This window comes from Panthera onca, chromosome A2, assembly GCF_046562875.1.
Source record: "Panthera onca isolate mPanOnc1 chromosome A2, mPanOnc1 haplotype 2, whole genome shotgun sequence".
Taxonomy (NCBI): domain Eukaryota; kingdom Metazoa; phylum Chordata; class Mammalia; order Carnivora; family Felidae; genus Panthera; species Panthera onca.
The window spans coordinates 63,586,989-63,612,687 of record NC_138340.1 but is presented as its reverse complement, the minus strand read 5'-3'; the positions used below and the strand labels follow the sequence as shown (position 1 = coordinate 63,612,687).

General features: G+C 50.6%; 1 protein-coding gene across 1 annotated transcript in view; it reads right to left on the bottom strand.

Moving 5' to 3' along the window:
- The window catches only part of LOC132679001 (ATP-binding cassette sub-family A member 13), a 301,866-nt gene that overhangs the window by 235,031 nt on the left and 41,136 nt on the right, over positions 1-25,699 (bottom strand). Inside the window, exons 12-15 of the mRNA XM_060632081.3 lie at positions 11,162-11,275; positions 7,970-8,060; positions 4,387-4,563; positions 2,084-2,390 (exon numbers count right to left, since the gene is read on the bottom strand). Coding sequence (XP_060488064.3) covers positions 2,084-2,390; positions 4,387-4,563; positions 7,970-8,060; positions 11,162-11,275 — 689 coding nt within the window. The remainder of the gene's footprint in view (positions 1-2,083; positions 2,391-4,386; positions 4,564-7,969; positions 8,061-11,161; positions 11,276-25,699) is intronic.

The following is a 25,699-nucleotide window of genomic DNA, read 5'->3' as shown; positions in this document are numbered from 1 at the left end:
GAGCTGTGTCCAGCACTGCTGAGTCCCTGTGTTCTACGCCCGGAACCGACGTACCACCGTATGTCAGCTACGCTTCCAGACAGAAAAAGGAAAGGGACTCTCGTGGGGCTCTGGGCTCACTCCAGCCCGAGGCCCGAATGTGTCTCGTCCACAAGAACTTACCTTCACGGGGTGAAAGGGCACACCTTCGCGACCCTACCCGGCCTCAGTCCCACCCCGTCACCAAGCCCGCTAGCCAAGCACCAGGGACCTGGCAGGCCACTTCCGCCTCGACAATAAGCTGTTTGCAGAAATGTGTATCGTTCTTCCCAACACACCCTCATGGGGCCCACCCTGCGTCCAGGGGGACGAATCAAACCCCAGATTTGTCCTGTGAACAGGACCGGAGGGAGTCTGCACATTGTACCCACACGCAGGGCCCCTCTTCCAGGGCAACAGTCAACAGCATGCTTAAGAGCTACAAAGAGGCTTTCAGAACGCGACCTTCCCGAGATTCGGCTAAAAAGAGAGCATCATAAAAAGTCGATTTCTGGAAACAGGTCATTAAACCCCACAAGGCCCTGGAATTTGGGCTGGGTGAGGTTTGGTGCGTGACGCTTTGCCAGGAACAGTCGTTCCCTTGGTTTCTGCTCTTGGTGCCAATGCCTCCCAGAAAAATAATTCAGGAGAAGAGCGATGGCAGAAAATGTTCAAAGCTGACACGATCATCACCCCGAAAGGAAAGAGAAGCTTTCACTTTACAAAGAAGGAGGTTAAGGGGTGCTTGGGTGGCTCCGTCGGTTAAGCGTCCAACTTCTGCTCAGGTCGTGATCTCACAGTTCGTGGATTCGAGCCCCATGTCGGGCTCTGTGCTGACAGCTCAGAGCCTGGAGTCTGCTTCGGATTCTGTGTCTCCCTCTCTCTCTGCCCCTCCCCCACTCACACTCTGTCCCTCAAAAAAATGAATAAACGTTAAAAAAAACACACACAAGGAAGTTAAGAGGCTTACCAACGGTCTGCACAGTGAGGCAGAGCCTGGGGTAAAATGACACCCTAGCCTCTGTTCCTGACCCCTGTTGTCTCCACCAAGCTCTCAGAAGGACAATCCTGCAGGGTACAGCCTTTGCTCCTAGCACAGTGGGAATACTGCCTTTCGCCTCATGAAACGTACTGATGTCCTGCTATGCAGAAGGCATGTGGCCAGACAAGAAAGAGGGGTGAGACATCGAGACACCTGTCTGGCCAGCGCAGCCCCAGTCGCCTGGCTTCTGCGTGGCGGCACCTGCTCTGTGGAAGGACCAGCATCTGCCCCCTGCTCTCATAGCGAAGGCAGTCTGGGTGGTCCCTCTGATGACCTCAGCCTCTGCTCTTTCTTCCCATGCTCCCCACACCTGCAGCCTGGGGCCTCCAGCCTGGCACAGGACAAGATGCTTGAGGAACAACATCCTTCAAGGCTGAGCTCGCGGCCCTCAGCAAGGTGGATGTCAGGCATCCAGGGGACCGGCGCTGGGCACGCTGTCCACTCTGCTTTGCCAACCCCGCCTGGCCCTGCCCCCCACTCTCCTTCCAGGGCTATGGTCCAGCTGCTCCAGCCCATAACTGACCATCCCTCCTCTCCCCCGCAAGGATGTCACGAGCCCAGTCACCAGTTTACTCCCGCGTGTTCCCAGACTGCCTCACACGTCCCTAAGCCACTGTCCCGGGCCTCCGAGAATCCCCTTCCTCCCGGAAAGTAGGGGGTGCACATTGACTTTTTAAGGATTTGCACTGAAGAGCTAGTGACCTTCTTCTGTTTCGCGAACTCAGATGGCTGGCCTTGGAGTCAGACGCACATAACCCCTGTGAATACTGTTCCAGTTCCTTCCGAGGGGTCTTTAACGCTATGGGTAAGTCTGGTGTCAGAGCTCAAGTCCTACACGATCACAGTACCTCAACAATTATCCTTGCATCTGGACAGCTCAAGAAATTAAATAGGGGGATGGACTTTCTCTAAATGCTCTTTGGCGTGACTACACAGAATTTCTCTGCACTTGGCATGCCAAACGCAAGGCGCTTCTCGCTGTAAAGCGGGCACGCGGCAGGGGGGCACGTGGCGGCTACTCACAGGTCCCTGGTGTGACAGGGGTACGGCATGGCCTGTGTCTGCGTGGCCGGCTCCTCAGCCTCCTGCCCGGTCTGCACCGAGATGATGGCCCTTTCGATCATGTCTTGCAAAGGGACAAAGATGTAGTTGTACTTGAACACATCGGCCGGTAGGTTCTGAGGATGGAACTTCCAGAAAGGGTTTTTCACCAAATCTGTCCTCATGCTGTGTAAGACGCTGGTCCGGATGGTGTATGTGACGTGGGGCGGCGGGCGCAGAGACGGCGTCCCTGAGTCTCCGCTGCCCAGTGAACTGTTGAATATGACACCTGTCGGCAGGAAAGGGAAGACAGGGTCAGCGCGGCTCACCCGGGGTCAGTGCGGGTCGAGCACAACTGGACGGGCCATGAGATGGGGCCCAACCCTCTCTGTGCAAGGGGACAGGCCCCACGGGGACGCAAAGCTGATTCTCCGTGTTCCACAGGCAGGGACTGGGAAAGTTAGACCCGAGGCCGCCTAATTTCCTGGCCAACACTCTCTCCTATTTTTCATAAACCCCCACTGTAGTGTCTTTTTTTTAAAATATATATATATATTTTTTAATGTTTATTTATTTTTGAGAGAAAGAGTGTGAGCAGGGAGGGGCAGAGAGAGAGGGAGACACAGAATCTGAAGCAGGCTCCAGGCTCCGAGCTGTCAGCACGGAGCCCGACGCGGGGTCCAACTTGCCAACTGTGAGATCATGACCCGATCAGAAGTTGGAAGCTTAACTGACTGAGCCACCCAAGTGCCCCCCACTGTGGTGTCTTTAATTATTTGCACCAAAATCATTTGTACACAAAAATCTGTAAGAAAATGATCCCTTTTGCATTTTTATAGAACTTGAAAAACGACACCAGGCTGTTCAAATGATCGGGCTTTGCTTCTCTGGGATCACAAATGCTTCCCTATGAATGACAGGTGGGGGTCCAGGCTTCCAGGTGTAAGAACTACAGGACAGAAGGCACAGCACAGGGAACACAGGTGATGGTGTGGTGGCCGACGGGAGCCACGCCCGCGGTGAGCACAGCATGAGGGACTGAGCCATCGAACCACATGGACGTAACATGTATCAACTAGATTTCAACGTAAAAAAAGGAACTGACCTCTTTGGGGTTATGGATCATCCAAAATGTAAACATAAGGCACATGGATTTCCCGAATTTCATCCACGACGCCTGTTGGGGGTGTGAATGGACCCTCCCCAAAGCTCGCATGTGAAGTCCTAACCCCTTGCAGATCACAACTGTTAAACAGATCACAATGGGGGTAATCATTTCCAAAGGAGGTCATCAGGGTGGCCTTTCACCCAACATGACTGGCGTCTTCCAACAGAGGGGACATTTGGACCCCGACACACACAGAGGGCACTTGAGAAGAGACACGGGAGAAGGCGGCCATCAACGCACCACGGCAGACTCCGCCTCATGGCCTCAGAAGGACAGCCCCCTGCTGACACCTTGATCGCGGACTTGTGGCCAGAACCACGAGAAGCTGAACTTGTGCTGTTGAAGGCAGTCTGTGGTCCTGTGTCTCCACAGCCCTCAGCAAACTCATAGAAACCCAAATAAAGAACTAACTCAACGATTAGTCAAAATGAAGATGAGAGCACAGAACACATCACGTTTATCCTGAGCAAATGAACATGAATGAATGGAGACAAATTGGCTGCTGTCTTGTCCCCTGGCCCAGCCCCAGGACGTCAAGTGATAAGGAAGGGGCGCCTGGGTAGTTCAGTCGGTTAAGCACCTGAGTCTTGGTTTCAGCTCAGGTCATGATCTCACAGTTCATGAGTTCGAGTCCCACATCAGGCTCTGTGCTGACAGCTTGTGACCTGCTTGGGATTCTCTCTCTCTCTCTCTCTCTCTCTCTCTCTCTCTCTATCTATCTCTATCTCTATCTCTCTGTCCCTCCCCTGCTCTCTCTCTCTCAAAATAAATAACTAAAATTAAAACTAAAATTTTTTTACAAAGTGATGAGGAAATCAAAGCATAACTTTAATCAGAAAGATAAAATTTATCACGCGAGATGTAACCATCAAACGACACCATAAACCAGTAACAACGGATGCAGTGAATAGTGTGGGGCTCAGGATGTGAGGCCAGCAGCCCCGTATGCAGCCTGTCTTCCCGTCAACTCAAGGGGAGTCTTTCCGCTCGGTGTATTTTACCGGGAAATGACTCTTGTCTTTCTGAGCCATTGTCACGCGCATCTAGGGACAAATACACACACGGCAGGCGACTGGGGCCGGGCCCGCATGCGCGTGTGTTTTCACTGAATACTCACTGGCCAAGAAGTCATTCTGCTGCATGAGTTCACGGGCTCTCGACTCCAGGCTGGCGACAGACTCCAGGGCCTGGAAGCGGTTCAACATCACACAGGAGGACAGGTTGACCAAGATACGGCCCAGGACACGGAGATGCCCGGTGTCCCCGTGGGCAAATAGCTCGTCCAGCTTCACTCCTGAGGACAGTAAGTGTAACAGGACATTGCAACTTTCCTCTCAGCCCAGGGCTTACGAAGGGAAAAAAGTCCCTCCGTGGAAAAAATGACTCAATAGTCACATTCTGTTCATGTGCAAATTGTGCCACCTCTTTGCTGAGGATCTACTCCACTTAGTGACCACGGTCCCATGATGCTGGTCCTGCTTCACCGTGGAAGAACAGAGGGCGAGCCTGCGGCCCGGGGACACAGGGCAGCGGCCAGGGGACACAGGGCAGTGGCCAGAGGACACAGGGCAACTGGCCACGCAGAAGAAAGCTCCAGTGGCAAGCCTGTGAGCAACACAGGAAACCTCGCACACGGAACCCGGCAAAAAAAGTTAATGCTCCAACCCGGTGGCAAGGAACTCTAGAAAACGTGCATTCACCCCAATAGCAGGTGTTTTGTGACAACCGCTCGCTTTGTCACATGCACTTTGCGAGAACCGCCATCGGTGATCAAGGAACACAGAGGAAAATCCGATCCTGCTGTGCTCTGTCCAGGTCTGCGCGTTTGCAGTGGAAAGAGAGCTAGGGATTCAAAGTGGCACGTGTGGGCTCCAGAACCCATGCATGCAACGTCTGTCAGGACAAAACGCCGAGGAGGACTCAGGACGTTTGGTTTGCTCTGGCTTCAAAGAGGAGCCAGACCACAGGAGAGAGAGATGTGGAGACTCCAAAGGACACAGCCGTGGGAAAAACACCCAGAACTCAGCGCCAAGCAGGAAGGGAGTCCAGACGGGCTCAGCAGGCACAGGGTCGGGGAGGGGGGGGGGTGGGAAGGAGGGGACTGAATCCCACAAGCCTGCCCTGTGCACGATTCTGTACAGGAGATGCCATCACACCTGCCACAGTGGCCAATGCCACAGTGTCACCATAGGGCGGGGCCCATGTGCCTGCAGTTCAGTCAGGAGAACCACTGCATCCTCCACGGCCTCACTCCTCAGGAGACCCCCAGACACCAGACTGCTCAGGATTCATAAGATGAAAGACTTGGGGCGCCTGGGGGGCTCAGTCGGTTAAGCCTCCGACTTCGGCTCAGGTCATGATCTCATGGTCTGTGAGTTCGAGCCCCGAGTCAGGCTCTGCGCTGACAGCTCCGAGCCTGGACCCTGCTTCGGATTCTGCGTCTCCCTCTCTCTCTGCCCCTCTCCCGTTTGTGCTCTGTCTCTCTCTCTCAAAATAAATAAACATTAAAAAAAATTTTTTTTTTTAAATAAAAGGATGTGTGGAGAAAAGTGAGTGAATTCTCTACATAGGGAGTTACAAAAGGAGATTTGCATCTTAGAGTGTGTCTGAGCCCCCAGCATGCCCCCCACTCGCACGAGACCTGTTCAGAGGGCTGTGCGGGCCAGGGGTGAAGGCCAACCATCCACATCCGTATGGACAAGAACACTTCAATCTACTCCGGGGTCGGGCAGGAAGAACGGAGGACTCACACACACACTTTATGGCTCTCACAATTCCTTGAGAATTCCACACTCTGGGTCCTGATTCGTCTGTAGGAAGAGCTCAGGGTCTGAATTGCTGGGGCTGTTTTTTTCCACCCACTTGATAGAAGTTCGTTTTAGGGAAAAGCCGATCAGAAACAGTGAGGGCTCTGGGTCAACACCATTACCACCCTCGCAGAGTAATGACAGCCTCTGTTCCAGACAGAAACCGTCTGAGGCCACACCGGTCCCGCCAAACAGCACCACACGCAGGCTCTGTTATATACAGCTGTCCAGAAACTACTTCCTTTTTTAGCGTTTTTAATGTTTATTTATTTTTCAGAGAGAAAGAGAGCAGGGGAGGGGCAGAGAGAGGGAGACAGAAACCAAAGTAGTTTGCTTGCTGTCAACGTAGAGCCCGATAGAGGGCTCGAACTCATTAACCGTGAGATCATGACCTGAGCCAAGACAAGAGTCGGACGCTTAACCGACTGAGCTACCCACATGCCCCAGAAACTATTTTTTAAAAAGTGTGTTTTAACTACTTGAAAAATGACTTAACGCAGTAACATTTATTTTAAAATATCATTAACCTTTTTTTTACAGTTTATTTCTTTTTGAGACAGAGAGAGACAGAGTGCGGGAGGGGCAGAGAAAGGGAGACACAGAATCCAAAGCAGGTTCCAGGCTCTGAGCTGTTAGCACAGAGCCCAGCGCAAGCCGATGTGGGGCTCAAACCCACAAACCGTGAGATCATAACCTGAGGTGATGTCAGATGCCGAACCGACTGAGCCACCCAGGCGCCCCACATTAATTTTTCTAAGGCAGTAAATTCACCAAACTTTTTTTGCCATAAGAGGGAAATATCGTGCCCCCTACGATGCCCGGCCCTCCGCTGACCTCCAAATGCAGGCAGACACCAGCCCCTTCCCGCTCACGGGCAGAGTGCCAGGATCCAGTGACGACCCCCCTTCCCTTCGGGTCCTTCCTCTATTCCCATCCTGCCCCCTGCCAGGCCGGGCTCCTAAGAGCACCCCTGGGACACACCGGCCTGATTCCACCTCAGAGCCATTGGTCCTGACACAGCCGTCTGCGCCCCACCCAGGATGGTGGGGCAGGGTCTCCAGATCCCGGCACAGAACCCAACTCTCCTGTGCGCTTGCTCAGTAAATGAACTCATGCGGGGCGGCCTGGATGGCTCAGTCGGTTAAGTGTCCAACCTCAGCTCAGGTCATGATCTCCCAGTTTGCGGGTTCGAGCCCCGCATCAGGCTCTCTGCTATCCGCGCAGATCCGTTTCAGATTCTGTGTCTCCCTCTCTCTCTGCCCTTCCCCTCTGCTGCACGTGCTCTCTCTCTCTCTCAAAAATAAATAAACTTAAAAGAAACAAACAAATGGATTCGTGCACTGACAAACTACTGAGACAATACAACCGTCCACTGATTGACAGAACCTTCTAGCCTCAGCTCCAAATCTTCCGATCGACGCACCTGCTTTCCGTCAGCTCCTGACTCAGGAACGCTCCCTCATTCTATAAACTTATCTGAAGTCTCAGAATTCTTGTCTTTGGTATCAGAAGCCTTCCTCTCCAAGTGCGCTCCCTGCTACTCAAGCCCCGACTCGGCAAATCAGAAAACCGCAGGGAAGAACAAATGAGAGCATTTCTAGTCTTGTGGACGAGAAACCAGAAACCCGAGAGGAAGAGTAACTGGACAGTGTCACCCCGAAACTTAGAGGCAGGAGGATGAGCACCTCGGCGGCGGGCCAATCGGGAAGCGGACCCTGCCACACCCACCCTCGTACACTCGCACACCCGCACACTTACATTGCACACCTGCCCACGTATGCTTTTGCACACCTGGCCTCCAGCTTGCACGCCTACCCACGTACACGCCCACGTGTGCTCACACAATTACACGCACTCGCCCACTGGCTTACACCCGCACACCCGCCCACTTACCGTAAGTCTGGAGCTTTTCCATCAGTTTGTCTACATCAATGTGCAGCTGGCTTTCTACAAAGTTTCTTATGAATTTGTTTCTCAGGGCTGCCTAAAGGGAGATAACACAGCTTCACAAAAATAATCTCATTTCCTCAATTATTATTCAATGAAAAATACTTGTGAGGTTAACTCAAAGTTTCAGTAACAAGACAAGGACACATAAAGTGAATCATGGTTAAAAAAAAAAAAAAAGGTTCTAAAGATCATAGTAAATAATGGCCTAACATTTGATGACAATTTTATCTTGAAAACCAAAAGGAACAATTGTGACAATTCAGATTGTAACTGAAGTCACGCACTAATCTCTGAAAACCAAGAATGAACTCAGTGTGACCTTCCAGCAAAATTTTCTAACAAAAGTGTATGGTGACCCTCTGTATCAGATCCTTAACAGGGTCTTTTCCACAGGCCAGCTGTAAAGAGGGGGCCACTGTCAGAAAAGCACTGAGGAAGGGTTTCTGCGTCCCTTGAACCTTCTTAATCTTTTGGCAACCAAATCTCATCTTAGGGAGAAACTTTCATATCATGATCGCTGCGACCCCTCTTACATATTGATGGCTTTGCCTCTCCTTTGTCAATGGTTTCCCTATGGAGGGCTCTTCGGGGTGACTTTTTTTAATGCTTATTTATTTATTTTGAGAGAGAGAGAGCATGGGAGGGAGGGGGCAGAGAGAGAGGGAGACAGGGAATCCGAAGCAGGCTCCGAGATGACAGCGGGCAGCCTGACTCGGGGCACAATCTCCCGAACCTTGAGATCGTGACCTGAACATAAACCAAGAGTCAGATGCTCAACCGACTGAGCACCCCAGGCGCCCCCTCCAAGGTGATTTCATGAAACTTTGCCTCTTGATCTTGAAGTGGGCATGCACTGACTTGTATACTACTGCCCCCCACAACACCCAACAGTCCACAGCAGACAGAGGACAAAATCCCGTGAGGCCAGCGCCAGGATTAAGCGGTGAGGGTTGGTGGGGGGGGTCGGGGGAGGCTAGCGGAACAGGGACTAATTTTGGAACGTGTCCATTCACTAGAGAATATTTATATGTGACCCCGACACTTTGTTAGCGCGCAACCTTACGACTCAGAGCTCCTGATAAGGAATTCTCGAATGTGGTCTACCTTCTGCATCGAGCTCTCTGACTTCTCACACCCGCCCCAGAGATGTGACGATTTCATCGACGTGTCTACGGGTGACAGGATTTCAGTACGAAACCCTGGTGTGCGCTTCTTTTTGGAATCTTACATATTTTTTGTCGGGCACGTGGCAGACACAGGGTGGGCACTTTCTGTGTGTTAGTCCCTGAACCTCGGCCACATCTCCGAGAGGAGATCACTCACTCTTAACTGAGCGGGAAGGAGGTCCAGGCCTTGGTCGCCAGCAAAGGCACTAGCCTAAGCCGCTGGTGGCAGAGTCAGATGGAGGGAAGAGTTGCGCGGCTAACGTGACTGCCTGGAGGACAGCGGACCATCAGAGGACCTCTCCAAGGAGCCGTGTGGTTCGAGGGACAGTCAGGCACCTGGTCACATCCTCACGAGACTCTGCAGACGCTCCCTTTGTTGCTTATAATGCGGTGTGTAATTTCCAGTCCCAGCAGAGACTTTACGAAAGCCTACATCATCCACCATCTGACCCGTTACAGAGAAAGCCTACTGACCCCCGTATAAACAAACTAATCCACGAGCAGACAAGTCAAAGAAAAATATGACAATAGCCCCGGCACTCGCACGGGGGTGGCCGCCCTCAGAACCAGCGTCGTGGACCTTCAAAGACCAGGACAGAACTGACGGCCGCTGCTGGGCTCAGAAACCACCTGGATTTGTCAGGGGCCATGACCACCCCCCCAGGCCCACTGTAGGCAGCCGCAGGACCCCGGCACAGGATTCCCCAGGGAAAACTGACCGCAGCTCTGGGCAGTGTATTCACTACCTTGCAGGACCGGCTAGGATGCTCCCGTCCAGCCTCCCTCCCTCTCTGGGTCCCAGGGTCAGACCTGCATGTCCTCAGGTGCCTATGCTCCCGAGCTCCCCAGCACCCTTTGCCTCCCTCTCCCATAATAAAATTCTCCCCCGTTGGGGAGCACCTGGGTGGCTCAGTCGGTGAAGCGTCTGACTCTTGATTTCAGCTCAGATCATGTTCTCACGGTTCGTGAGTTCAAGACCCATGTCGGGGCTCTGTGCTGAGAGCTCAGAGCCTGCTTGGGATTCTCTCTCTCTCCGTCTGTCTCTCTGCCTCTCCCCTGCTCATGCTTTCTCTCTCTCTCAAAATAAAACTTAAAACAAATTTTAATAAAATAAAATGAAAAATAAATAAATAAAATTCTCTCGTCTTAGCACCCACTGTGGGAGGCCCCAGACACAGAAGCATTTCCTGCGTGGCAAACACTATTCCAAGTGCCTCCCAGGCCCTCAGTGATTTACAGCTTGTAACTACGATTATTTCCTCACAGCACAGATAAGAAGCCCAAGGCACAGAGAAGTTCAGTGACCAGTCCGAGATCACACAGCAGTGCTAGGCTCAGCTCAACTGGGCATCAAACCCAGACAAGCTGGCTCCTGAATCCATGCTGTGAATCACCCTGACCTACTCACCTGGTGCGTAAGAAACAGGTGGAACAGGAATGAAAATGCGGGCATACTTTCTCATGCTATCAGACTTCAGGTTAATTAGGGTTCTTTTTCAAATGGCCCCCGGTTATTATGTGGCCTACCTCATTTAAAGTTCTGAAGTTCACAGCTGTGGGGCTCCGCAGGAGCTGGCCATCTTAAACCACAGCCCCCGAATTCTGGAATATTTTAGGTTCTCGATACAGAATGTCAGGGAGTGATAACTGATCCTTTAAGTAGACCGAGTTGAATAGTACGCAAACCACTCAAAGGAGCATTAAGGTACAAAATCATGCCTCCATCTAAGTTATGGAATTGAAAGAACAGGCCAGTGTTAATAAATTATTCACGATGCTCATAATAGTGACATCCGGCATGAATAAAACCCTTGGTAATTCACAAAACTGCCTCACAAGTTCACCTTCAGGTCAACGTGATTAGTCAACCAACAAGCACACCCAAGGGGCTCTTGGGGTCTTCGAAGGGGCCACTCTGATTTCACAGACGCGCCCTAGCAGGTGCTCTGGGAGGAAAGCCACCACTCACCTGCAGTTTGCTGAGCATCTGGCTACTCCCTCCACTCTGAAAAACGCTGGACACTTCCAGCAAGGTTTCTGTTAAAGTCTTCAGCTTGTCCACGAAATGAAAAGTATAATTTGCCTGCAAAGGAAAGCAAACGTGGGTATGTCTCTCGTTCTGCTGTGCCACCTCAGGAAGATTCTTAGGAATTGTGCAGCTACAGCAGGGGAGAGAGGCCACAGGACAGGACTGGCCAGCAGAACAAAGACGTGCCAAGGCCACGGGCAGGCCGACCGACACGTCCCCCCACCAGGGGACCGGCTCTGGTGCCCTCATCTCTGCAGGTGCGACCCACCTGTTCACCGTGGTGCTCCCAGGATTGAGTTCACAGAGGGGAACGGCCAATGTCGCCAGTACGTACCGGCTAAACAAAATAATGTTTGCCCACATCTCCTCAAAAATAAGCTATCAGGTAATGTCTGTGTATTTGTTCTACGACACCCAGCGCTATTGAAGATACAGCACAACTGGTTGTATTGGATCATTTATTGCTTCTGGCAGACCAAATAAACCCAAGATTCGTGTAAAATAGCTTGGAATCATAAAAATCTTGAGTCACTGACCCACAAAAAAAAAATGCCCATGTCTTTTTTTCCCTAAAGATAAAAGGACTCTATCCTAAGAAATGATTTAAATGAAATATAGGGGAGCCTGGGTGGCTCAGTTGGTTAAGCGACCGATTTCAGCTCAGTTCATGATCTCACAGTTTGTGGGTTCAAGCCCCGTGTCCTGCTCTGGGCTCACAGTGCAGAGCCCGCTTGAGATTCTCTCTCTGCCCCTCCTCCACTTGCTCTCTCTGTCTCTCTCAAAATGAATCAACATTTAAAAATAAATGAATGAAATATAAAGGTATCTCCATGAAAATGTCCATGGAATGTTACTATATTTTTAATACTGAAAATAGTCTAAATGCCAAAGAGAAGGCTTAGTACGGAGGGCCTGGGAGAGTCCAACCACACTTCCCTGGGGTCACCAGGAGACCCTCCTAATGCCCCAGGTCATCCCAGGTCAGGAGCTGAAAACCAACCAGCCCAGAAAAGATAGGAAAGCACACTCCCAGCCCAAAGATGGGGCAGGAGTGCCCCCCGGAGCACAGCTGGGGTGTCCACAGGTCGCGGCCCTGTCCCCCCAGCCCGGCCCGGAGCCCCTCCTCCTGGGACTTGGCTGCCAGGCGTGTGAATTGGTGCAGAAACACGTCTCACTCTGTCTGCGTGTGGACCTGGGCCACCAGGACTCACACACTTGCTATTGCCTGCCCGCGCTGGGTAAACGCAGTCCTCTGCTTCTGGGGCCTGTGAAATGATCCTCCTGGTCAAGAGAGGAGGCCAACTATGACTCAGGAGAGAGAAAGGTCTTCGGCTGGAGCTGACTTCATGAAAGAGAGGAGAAAATGTAGGCAATGTCTGCTTCATATTTTCCATATTGTCACGGCTGGTCAAGGAGAGCGGAGAAGGTGGCGATAAGAAGGAGCCGTCTGGGCTAAGGGGCTGCCACCTGAGGGCTGACCACCGGGCGGCTGAACCCAGAACCAGCGGGTGGCAGATGGGCAGTGTTCTGGAACCAGCAACAGGGACAGTCTCCACACAGAACCAACCTATGACGCCATCCTGGCCCTCAGAGGGCAGGTGCGAGACAGAGGGGAAGAAAAGTAAAACCAGGATCTAGGACAGATGCTAAAGATCTAAGCCAAAGGGGAGGCAAATCCCAGGAGAGGGAAGGGGCCAGAGCGGGGTCAGGAATCACCATTGGTCACAAACATCCCTGAGTCTGCACGTTTCGGAGCCTTTCTGATAATAAACAAAATCACATACCTCGTCAGATCTGGAATTCTAACTGAATGAATATATATGCATCGAGGAGTTCACAAGAAACTTCTTTTTTTTATTTTTAAACTATTTATTTATGTTAAAGTTTATTTATTTTGAGAAAGGGGCGGGGGGGCATAGAGAGAGAGGGAGACGGAGATAATCCCAAGCGGAATCCACGCTGTCAGCACAGAGCCCAACACAGGGCTTGAACTCACAAACTGTGAGATCGTGACCTGAGCCGAAATCAAGAATCATATGCTTAATCGACTGAGCCACCCAGGCGCCCCAAGGAGTTTACAAGAAGCTTCTTCAGAAGGAATTTAAAAAAACTCATGTCGTTTCAGATAGCTTCTCTGCAAAATTAAAAGTCAGTGGACGATGAAGCACATTCTATAGTCCTGAGAGAGAGACAACATAAACCAAGAATTCCTCCATCAGCCAGGCTATGATGCAAAGGGGGGAGCCCCAGAAAGCCATCTTCCGACACCCAAGGAGAAAGAACCTCAGCTACCTGTGAACGGTCCCAACAGTCACATGAAGACAACCTGAGTACAAGTTAAGTCAACAATATAAGAATAGAAATTTCCCAATACGATCGAAATGGAGATGAGCCATGAAAGCATTCACACAGAGAACTGATTTTAAATAATGGCTAACAAAGTTCTAAGTTTAATCCAGATGCCAACAATGATTCTTGAAACTTAAGTGTAACAATCATAAAATTATAATAGGAAGGTTATAACTGAAATTAGAACCCCCAGTTGCTAACTTTTACGGAGGTGACTGTCATCATGTTAGAAACCCATAGGGTTTCAGGCTCCCTCGGCGACAGACAGGGTGACGGGTGGGTACAGACGCATGCAGGCGAACTGGGACTCCCACCCCAGTAAGAAACACAGCATTAACTGTGACAGGTAAGCACATGTTAAAAAGACAGAAGGAAGGGGCACCTGCCATGAAGCCTGCGACCCCCAATCTCGGGGTTGTGGGTTCGAGCCCCACATTGGGTGTAGGGATCACGTAAAAATAAAATCTTAAAAAAAAAAAAAACAGAAGGGAGAAAAACAGATTCCTTTGGCAAAAGAGAGGAAAAAAGAAAAACACAAGGCCAAGCATAAATTTTAAAACTAACAGAGAATGACAAAAATAACTCCAGACATGCCATTCACGACAATAACTATGAATAGGTCCAAACATCCAATTAGGATGGAGATTCTCAGACCCAGTTGGTTAAGTGATTGAGGAAGTGTCTATATTTATTGTCTGTAAGCCAGGTCCAGGTGTTAGAAATATAGCTATGAACAAAGTAAGCAAAACTCTTTTCTTAATTAAGATTAAGATTATACACAATGCTATCAAAGCCAACTGGATTTTTATATTGGACTAAAAACAAAAGATTTAAATATCAAGCCAAAACAAAAAAAGCTAGAAATGGTAACAACAGACAAAAGAAAATTTGCAGTAAAAAAAAATAAACAGAACAAGGTTTGGGGCGCCCAGGAGGCTCAGTCTGTTAAGCGTCCAACTTTAACTCAGGTCATGATTTCGCAGTTTGTGAGTTCGAGCCCCACATGGGGCTCTCTGGTGTCAGAGCAGAGCCTGCTTCGGATCCTCTGTCCCCCTCTCTCTGTCCCTCCCCCACTCATACCTTCCCCCCTCTCTCTAAAAAATAAACATTTTTTTTAAAAGAACAAAATTTGTTTTATTCTGAAAAAAAATTACAATTTACAACGATTAATATTTATGCACTCAGGAACATATCATCAAAATATATGAAGTAAAAATGACTAGAAACAAGAAAGGAACATGGTAACACTTGAAAACTAGGAGCCCTTCGCAACCAGGCAGACGGTCCTTGAAGAGTCAAGTCACGAACGAGCCCCTGTCCAGGTTACAACCCTAGTTCTGCCCCTTGTTTGCTGCCTGGCCTTAAGCCCCATTGCTTAACCGTCGGCTTCAGGCTCCGAGAGGAATGGGGTTAGCAGAGGTGGTGATATTAGGGTACGTGACAGTGTCTCAGGGCCAGGTCTGGGCCATAGTAAGTGCTCAGTAAACAGCCCAGGCAGCAGCCTAACTGCACACACACATGCCGGGGCTGGATGGTGTTCCCGATGCAACCACAGGAGATCTGAAAAGTCTTAACTCTACAAACACACACACAGACACACCAAATATATATGTATGTTTACATAGGTATCTGGTAAGTTTATAAATATATATACCCTTATTTGTTTTGAGAGAGACAGATCATGTGCACACGCGTGTGCACACACACGTCAGGGAGAGAAGCAGAGGGAAGAGAAAATCCCAAGCAGGCTCCATGTTCAGCAACGAGCCCGACACGGGGCTGGATCTCACAACTCTGGGATTGTGACCTGAACCGAAATCAAGAGGCAGGTGCTCAAGGAACTGAGCCACTCAGGTGTCCCAATACAAATATGTACATCTTTTTTGTATGACTACCTAAATCTATGGCTACCTAAATTAGTTAAAATATCCTATTTTATCCTCTGTATACATACATATCCTTGCTTTTCAAATGCCGAAGAAAATTTATTGAAACTAACATACAATAAAATCCCAAAATATATAAATCATTTAGGTGTGTGTTATGAAATTAGAAATTCTTAGCCAAAGTTTGTGTGAACACTTTTCTTTTCTTGAGGGAGAAAGAGAGAGAGAGAGGGTCCAAGTGAACGAGGGAGCAGAGGGAAGACAGAGAATCCCATGAGGGGCAGAGAGAGAAGCAGGGCTCACCCGGGGCTCGTGCTCACCCGACGTGGGGTGCGAGCTCCCAAACTGTGAGATCATGACCTGAGCCAGAGTCAGAGGCTTAACGGCTGAGCCACCCAGGCGCCCCGCGTGAACACCTTTTAATTTAACAAGTTGCAAATTTTAAATAATACAAATAACTCTTGAGTTATAGGATATTACTTAGGAAGTGTTTACATAGGCAATAATAAAGATATTAGCCATAACAACATGCTAGATAGAACCAAATTGCAGACTCCAGTAGGTTTGTTACTAATTAAAAACCAAAACTTAGTCAACGTAGTACAATAATACAACAAATATGAGGAAAGCCGAAAGAAATGGATAAAAATAAATGTTAAAAGGAAATAACTTCAGGGGCACCCAGCTGGCTCAGTAGTGGAGGATGTGATTCTAGTTCTCATGGTTGTGAGTTCGAGACCTGCGTTGGGTAGAGATAACGTAAGTAAATAAATGTTTTTAAAACTTAAAAAGAAATGACATGGAGAAAAAGAAAAACAATGAGAAAATGAGCTATTTTCCTAAACATACAACAAAGTATACAGATCTCCGCTGAGTCTAATTTTAAATTATTTAATATTAATCAATATATTAGAGTGCATCTAAACCTTAATATTGGTGTTAATTTAAATATTCAAAACAATCGGAAATACTGATGTTTGAATAATAGATAATTTAATAATTTAATTTGACAATATTAGAAAATAAACCTCCCAAGTATGGAAAATCCCTATAACACATACAGAGAAATTTTTTTTTTTATAATTTTTTAAAAATGTTTTTATTTATTTTTGAGAAAGAGAGAGACAGAGTGCTAGTGAGGAGGGGCAGAGAGAGAGGGAGACAGCCGAAGCAGGCTCCAGGCTCCAAGCTGTCCGCACAGAGCCAGACGCGGGGCTCAAACTCACGAACTGCGAGATCATGACCTGAGCCACGGTCAGATGCTTAACTGACTGATTCCCCCAGCGCCCCTACAGAGGAAATGTTTTAAAGCAAAAGAATGCTATCTCTGCGACCCTAGATTTTAAAATCTCAGTGAAATATATTTTTGTAAGGAACATGACAAATTACGGATAAGCCATAGAAAACCTTCAGGCAGGAACAGAACGTGTGCTGTGTCCAGCGACCGAGGAGGTGGAAAACGGGGACTAACAGCAAGGCACCTCTCCGGCACTGAGAGCGCGAGACTAGAACCTGCTGGAGAAGCAGCTGCTCCTAGGGCTGGGCCTGGAACACCCAGCAGGCACCCAGCAGAGATAAGCAGACTCATGTCAAAAGGACTCAGAAAAGGGGACTTTGTCCACAAGTCCCTGTCTCCTTGCTTGAACTGCCGTACCCTCTGGAAACAATGCAAGAGGCGTCCATAGAGAACTCTAAAAGGAGGAAGGAGGAAGCAAGCCAGTCGGTTCCCCAGGACTGGACAATATCAGCAGAAGGGTGCCCTCTGACCCCCACTCAACAGAAGCTGACCCACACCCTGCATTTCCCCAGCCAACAAGCCAGCAGCAGAACGCAGATGGGAGGCTCACTCCTCCCACGACAGACAGGAATCCTGCTGAAACATCAACAAAAAGGATCAGTCAGGACCCTCACTGCAGAGAAGCAGCCCAGGAAACCCCAGGGGAGGGTGGAGGCGACAGAGGGTCCCGCGTGGACAATCTCAGCACACACACCCCGCACAGTCACCGAGCAGGAGGTAGAGGGACAAGTGGCCTGGCCCCAACAAGAGGGCTCTCGACCACAAACTCCCATCCCCCGCCCCCGGAAGCATCTGGAAGCATGTGGGCCTGGACAAACCACCCTCAGGCAGGAGCATCAGGGGCCAGGGGAGCCCCAGATGCAGCAGAGGGGCCAGCCTATCAGAGGCTGCTAGGATTCAACTGTCCCTCGAACCACAACCACAGGGAGGCTGAAACCTGTATTTTGTTAAACCTGAGGGACGTTACTTCTGGCAAGAATAAAACATTTTTACAATCTCCTGACAGAAAACCCCCAGTTCCCACAACACAAGTGAAAATCGCCCTCTACACAAAGAACCAGAAAAATCACACCTTGAATACGAAAAGCAATTAACTGGGGGGCACCTGGGTGGCTCAGTCGGGTAAGCAACCAACTCTTGGTTTCAGCTCAGGTCATGATCTCACGGTGGGTAAGATCGAGCCCCACATCAGGCTCCATGATGACAACACGGAGCCTGCCTGGGATTCTCTCTCTCTCTCTCTCTCTCTCTCTCTCTCTCTCTTCCTTTATGCCCCTCCCTCCCAAAATAAATAAATAAACATGAAAAAAAAAGGAAAAAAGAAAAGCAATTAACTGATGTCCATATTGAGGTAAATCAGACGTCGGAAGGATCTGGCAAGTATTTTAAAGCAGGATAGAGAAGGCAATGTCCCTAGGGTCCCTCCTTCCACAGCTCAGCAGGTGTCCAAGAACTCACCTCTCCCAGGGGTGTGGTATCCCCACGATGACCTCCCAGCCGTGCCGCGGTCCAGCTCTGCAGAGTGGCCAAGCATAGGGGTTCCCCTGCACCCGCAAGTGCAGGTCCTCGGCACCACCAGCAGGGCCCCCGGTGACCTCTGCACCCAGCTGACCACAGCTGTGTTCCTCCCAGTGGGGTCTGGACCCTGACCCTGGGTGGGGAGGCCATTTCCAGGGTGGTTCCTCCCACCCCCCGAGGTCCTGCCAGCCCGGTAAGGGTCTGCCCTGGGCCTTTATTCTTCACATCCTTAACCAACCCCCTGGGACTCTAAGCTCTTGTTACAGTCGTGATTTTTCATTTCAACCTTCCTTGCTGTTTCTTCTGATTGGACCCTGACCAACACACTGGAAAATAACCAGACAGACACCGTGCTCAGAAAACAGCAAAAATGTGTATGCCGTGAATAAAACTAAGAAGTAAAGATCATGCAATTTCTTTTTTTTTTAAGTTTATTTTTTTTCAAGTTTATTCATTTTGAGAGAGACAGAGAGAGCGAGAGGGGGAGGGGCAGAGAGAAAGGGAGAGAGAGAATCCCAAGCAGGCTCCACACTGTCAGCGTGGAGCCTGATGCGGGGCTCAAACTTACGAACCGTGAGATCATGACCTGAGCCGAAACCAAGAGTTGGATGCCTAACCGACTGAGCCACCCAGGCGCCCCTGAGCTTATTTATTTTTGAGAGACAGAGAAAGCGTGAGTGGGGAAGGGGCAGAGAGAGGGAGAGAGAGAATCCCAAGCCGGCTGTGAGGTGTCAGCACAGAGCCCAACTCGGGGCTTGAACTCATGAACCATAAGATCGTGATCTGAGCCGAAGTCAGACGCTTAACCGACTGAGCCACCCAAGGGCGCCAATAATGCAACTATGTCAAAATCACTCCAAACACCAAAAACTAGTTTTAAACGTGGTCTGATACCCAACAAAAGAAAAACTGTAGGCTTGCAGAGCTGACAGAGGTGAGAAGCCACAGAAACTGACCCTGGGGCTTTGGGGAGGTCGAGGCAGGGTGCCAAGGCTGTCACCCTGAGTCTGATGTGGGGCTCTGCATGAGGACCTCAGAGTGGCCACGGTCAGGAAGTGGGACAGTGGGGCCTGCGTGGCTCTCCCTCCCGGGCTCACGTGGCTGGCACCAAGCCGTGCTCGTGACACTGCTCACAGCCCGGGGACTCCTGGACTCCTGGGCCTGGGTCTCCATCTCAGAGCAGCCGGCATGTCCGGCTGCCAGGCCACCAGCTGCCCTCGGTCTCCGGAAACTTGCTCAGGCCCAAAGTAGCGGGACCCACACCAAGGCTTCACGGCTGCTTCAGGAACTTGAGAGCAAACTGTTGTCAGAATAAAAGCGACAGTCTTGGTTCTCTGACAGAGGGAGCCTCCAGGGACCCAGGGAAAGTGTCACTAGTTCCACTTTTAGGGAAAGTGTTTTAATTACAAAAGCAATCAGAACCCTATCTTCTCCTCCTCCCGCCGGTCCTGGAAACTAAGGTCTGCACACTTCAGTGGGTTCTTCATTAGAAGCTAACAAGCAGCTTGTCATGAGCAGGCTGTGCAGGTAACGCCGACCAGTGAGGTTGGACCCTGCCGCGGGCGCGAGTTCACAGTGACAAGGTTCAAGGAAGAGTATCTGGGGGACCCCAGGGCCAGGTGATGTCACTGGAGCAGCCCTGGAACCTGCCTCCGTGCGTCTCTTGCTTTGCAGAATCAAGGCCCGTGTTCATGCGCTCATTAGCAAATTAACCTCCCTTCCGTGTGATTCCAGAACTGGCCACAGAACCCTATGGACAGAGTTGGCCAGTTTCCTACATGGCCCCACACATTTCCATTTTCAAGTGGTAAAAGAAAGTGTCAGTGTTCATGCTAGACTGTGTCCTCCCAAAATCCATAACCCCCAGGACCTCAGAATGTGACTCTTTTTGGAGAAAGAGTCTTAAAACGGGGGATAAAGTCAACATGAAGTCACATGTTAACCCTTAATGAACGGGGTTTTTTTTTTTTTTAATGTTTATCTATTTTTGAGAGAGAGAGAGAGAACGGGGGAGGGGCAGAGAGGGAGACACAGAATCCAAAGCAGGCTCCAGGCTCTGAGCTGTCGGCACAGAGCATGACGCGGGGCTCGAACCCACGAACTGAGAGATCATGACCTGAGCCAAAGTCAGACGCTTAACCGACTGAGCCACCCAGGCGCCCCAAGAGTGGGGCCTTTATAAGAAAAGGAGGTCAGAACACAGACACACACAAAGGGACGAACATGTGATGACACGGGGAGAAAACAGCCATCTGCACACCCAAGAGAGAGGCCTCAGGAGGAACCAACCGTGTGGACACCTTGATCTTGTATTTGCAGCCTCCAGGGCTGGAAGAAAACAAATCTCTTGTCCAAGTCTCCCGGCTAGTTTACGTGCAAGCTCATACAGGCTGTGTGTCAAAGACTTCAGAGTAACACACGTGGCCTGAATTCCAGCTCCCTGCACTTTCCAGCTCTGTAATGTCTCCTTTCCAGGCTGTGGTTTTCCTCTCTGTATAATGGGTATGAGTTCCTTCCACCAGCATTTGTTTGAGGGGTAAGTGAGACAGTCCACACCAGGGACCTGGCCAGGAGTCAATCAGGGTAATACCCAGAGCAGACCGCTCTCCCTGACCACGTTACCGCTGCCATCCTCAGGCCAGACTACCGCTGACCTGTGCCGGGGGACAACGGCCCCGGTGACGGAAGGAAGAGTCGCCGGATGCAGGGAGGGCACAGGGCTTAGCCCAGAGATTATCCTGTCCCGGGTATACGTAAATTCAGGGAAGTCTTCGACAGAATGCACACAAGAGCCATATAATCAGTATTGTGTGATTCATTCAACAACCATTTGCCCACTGTGATACTGGGCGCTGGGTATGGCGGTCCATACAACAAACACATCTGATCGCAGCTCCTGCTCTCAGACACCCGGCCCGGGCCACAGGGCTCCAACCGGGCTGAGGCCACCCTGGGGCCAAGGCCCCCCTTGCCTCTTGGAGCCGCAGGCACACAGCTGTCCACCAACCTCAGCTCAGGACACAGACATCAGGAAAGCCTGGCTCCCTCCCCCTGTGCCAGGAGACGTTAATCCACTCCTGCCCCTGCCTGACCACCACGATGCCCCAGGGCCAACTTGTGCGGTGACAACTTGTTCTGAGACACACAGGGGTAAGGCCAAGTGCTCTGTGCCCTCGGCTTCCCCCTCGGCCCACAGCCAGCCCCCGCTGAGCACCGTCACCAGGACAGGTTAGCCTGGGTGAGCCTGGGTTCACACTCTGAGCACAGGCTGTCCCTCCTCTGTCCTCTCCTCCCTTGGGCTCCCACCCTGTCTAGACACCTTTCATCCTGCAGTTTCTCCTCCTCAGCACCAGTGACACCAGACAAGCTTCCCCCACGACAGCAGGGGCTGCCCTGTGAATTTCGGGGTGCACAGCGGCATCCCGGCCTCCACCCACTGGGTGCCAGGAGCTCCCCCCCTACCCCACCAGCAGCGCCCTGGTCATGACACCAGAAACAACTCCAGATACTACCACAGGTCCTCTGGGGACAAAATTGCCGGGCCCCACCCTGGATGGGAATCCCCAGCCCCCCAGCCCCCTCTGCCTGCTTCCTAGGGTGATTTTCACCCTTCCCAGGACCCAACGAACACGGTCAGAATGTCCTTCAGAAATCACGTCGGTAGAGAAGATCCAGGATTACATTTGTTTGCTATTTTCTAAATATTTTTGAGAGAGTGAGAGAGAGAGAGAGAGAGAAAGAGAGAGAGAGATGGAATGAGTGGGGGAGGGGCAGCAAGAGAAGGGGTCAGAGGATCCGAAGCCGGCTCTGTGCTGACAGCAGAGACCCTGACACGGGACTCGAATTCACGAACTGTAAGACCTGAGCTGTAAGTTGAAGTTGGACGTTTAATCAACCGAGCCACCCAGAAGCCCCCTAAGTGTCATTTCTGATTTTTTGTTCTGATCCTCTGGACTGCACGCCATGCAAGAGAGTTATTTTTAGCCTGTTTGGTAAAAGGAAATGGAGCACAGGGAGTCAGATGACTTTTCTGGGGAGAGGGCGGTGCTGAGTGTAGCGGGCTGGCATCCCATCGGGAAGGACACCAGTGGGTGGCTGACGTGTGCACGCTGAGCTCACGATGCCGTTCCTGACAGGCTACTTACTCGTGGACGTAAAATCTAATTCTTGTATCTGTTTTCGATTTTTTCACTTTTATAATCTCTCTTAACACGCATGTGTTGGGGCACCTGGGGGGCTCAGTCGGTTACACGTCTGACTTCGGCTCAGGTCAAGGTCTCTTGGTTCATGAGTTCTAGCCCCGCATCGGGCTCTCCACTCTCACTATAGAGCCTGCTTGGGATCCTCTGTCTCCCTCTCTCTCTGCTCCTGCTCACCCCCCTGCCTCTCTCTCAAAAATAAATAAACATTTAAAAAAATTAAAAAAAGATAAAAGCTCATGTGTTGTCTTCACTCTGTTCTTTAATTTTGCATCAGCCTGGGGCCAAAACCAACACAATTCTTTTTTTAAATTTTTTTATGTTTATTTATTTTTGAGAGAGAGGAGAGACAGAGCATGAGCAGGGGAGGGGCATCTGAAGCAGGCTCCAGGCTCTGAGCCGTCAGCACAGAGCCCGACGCAGGACTTGAACTCATGAACCGAGATCACGACCTGAGCCGAAATCAAGAGCCACCCAGGTGCCCCCAAACCAAACACAATTCTGACCAACAAAACTAAACGAGCGCACTGATGGACTGGGATCTCCTGAATAATAATGTGGAAATACCATCAATCCACATGTAAAGACCCTCCCAGAACGAGCTGGGTCTTCCCTAGATATCGTAGCCGTTGTGTTCTTGGGGTCTGGGAAGTGTTGTCAAAGGGGGTGCAGATGGTTTTGGGGACACACCCGTCAGAGAGCCCAGCCAAAGAAGCGCACGGTAAGGACGCCATGGACCGCAGTGTGTCCCCACGAACAAGTATCCCCGATGAAATCCCGGAGCTTGCTTGCGCCTCCATTTTGCTGATGGAGGAAGAGGTCTCTACGGGGAGAGTGACAAGCCCAAGGTCACGCAGATGGAGGGAACAGGGAGGGCGCCCCCCCCCAGCCTTGCCTGTGTCACCTCCATCATGCTCCTGGGTGCCTCCCTCAGTGTCCAAGGATGAACCCTGTGAAATTAACACCCTCTCCTAAAGACATGGTGGCCACTTCACACCAAGGTGCTAGGAGGCTGAACAGTCCTTGTCACAATATTGCTGTTAAAAATCTGTTCTGGGGGCACCTGGGAGGCTCATTCGGTTGAGAGTTTGACTTCGGCTCAGGTCACAATCTCACGGCTCGTGAGTTCAAGCCCTGCGTCGGGCTCTGTGCTGACAGCTCGGAGCCTGGAACCTGCTTCGGATTCTGTGTCTCCCTCTCTCTGCCCCTCCCCCACTCATGCTTTCTCTCTCTCTCTCTCTCTCTCTCTCAAAATGAATAAACGTTAAAAAAAAAAAAAAGAAAGGGATGCAGAGAATAAGACGAAGTACTAAACAGTTTACAACATGGAGCCGATGTTGCTTCACATGACACGTGCCAAAGCTTCTGGGACCTCCAACCAGGTGGGGCTTGAGACCAAGCATCTACTGACCGCATCCAATGTTCAGGAAGCCAGACAGTCGCGGCTGACTGCCAGAATAACGCACCCTGCCTACAATGCCAGAAAGACAGCCTTATCAGTGCAAACCAGGATGTCCACATCCAAAGTCGCCAGTCACACTGGACGCGTGAGAAGGACGCCAGCTCCTGGTACTGCCTGTAACATCTCACATGGGAGGAGCAAGAATCAGGGAAATTGCTGGTTTCTCCAGAATTTTCATTGTTCTCAGGGACGCCTGGGGGGCTCAGTCTGTTGAGCGTCCAACTCTTGGTTTCGGCTCAGGTCACGATCTCACAGTTCATGGGATTGAGCCCCATGTCGGGCTCTGTGCTGACAGCATGGAGCCTGTTTGGGATTCTCTCTCTCCATCTTTTTCTGCCTCTTTCCCCCCTCCACCTCAAATAAATAAATACACTTTTAAAAAAACAAAGAATTTTCATTTTTCTCAGAATTCACAGGGCTCAATCCCTCCCCATACCTCTGTCCCGGCTCCCCTGCCCGACAGAGGCAGACACGCCCTGCCCTCCTAAGGCTTTTCCAAACCCTTCCTTCCTCGAGGAGCAGCTCAGGTCTCTGCATCCTGCCACACTGAACACACCCCTCCTATCACATCTAACTTATTCCTTCGCTTCTCTGTCTCCTCGTTCCCCACCGCAGGGTGAGCTCTTCAGAAGTGCAAGCTGTGACACTAATTCCCGTAACACTAGAACACATGTATTACGAATACCACGAATATATAACATATAATCAAAAAAAGAAACTCACAGCTTCTTTTTAAACAATTGAAATTTACAAGAAAGCTTTCTAGAGAGTCATTTGCTATGAAATTCCTAAAAAAAAAAAACCACAGCCCTTAAAAGCTTAACCACGAAGGGAATCTGGAATAACTTTGGCGTTGGCTCCGGGCCTGTTAGGAGTAGCTTGTGAAAAGACTCACTCCTGCTGTTTATCGAGATTAACATCATTTCACTGCAAGAGTCAGAGTTTCAGTAAATACCCCTCCGAGATGATGCTTTCCAGATGAAAACAAGTTATGGGCCACATTCAGAGTGCATGGAGACAAAGACAGCCCCTGAGCTGTGTCACGGGGGGACGGAGCTTTGGGGCGTTCTCATGGCGACCACGGGGATGTGCAAAGTCCACCTGGACCAAAAGTAACGCACCTCCTTGTACGACCGCCGCCAGCACTTAACTGTTTGGTTTTCACGTTAGTACTACTTGAAGCTGGAACGTTCATCACCAGTACAACCTGGCTTCTCTTCTTCTGGTCTGAGCATTGGATCAGACGGTTCACATGTTCTCTGTGAAGCTCCCCTCAAGGTGCCTGCAGGCTTCCTCACGAGCCACCCCCAGACACGAAAACAAGACCACACAAGATACAGCACAATCCTCTCGGAACAAAGTGTGCCTGTGAACCATCCCGAGTTCCGTAGCATACAGGTGGGAGACGGTACGAGAGGGAAAACAGAGCCCTGCGGTGTTGGCATTGCTCCTGGGGAGGCAGAGCTGCCTGCCCCCCCCCCAGCCTCTCTTCCACAGGGTGAGGCCGCCAAAGCCTCACAATCGAATGGGACACGTCCCTCACCAGGCCGAGACTACACACAGGTGGGGTCTGACTCTTCCTTAAGCACCGGGTGCACCAAGCAAAACACCTGCTCCAGTGCACCTGCTCCAAATAATACCTCCCACCCCCAAAGTGTCCCCCAGGAGAGAGACCCCTTGGCACGTCCAACCAAGGTTAACAGCAAGGGTAGGAAAAGGCCAAGATGGACCGTACTCAACACACAAAAACATCTGCATTCCAATCTA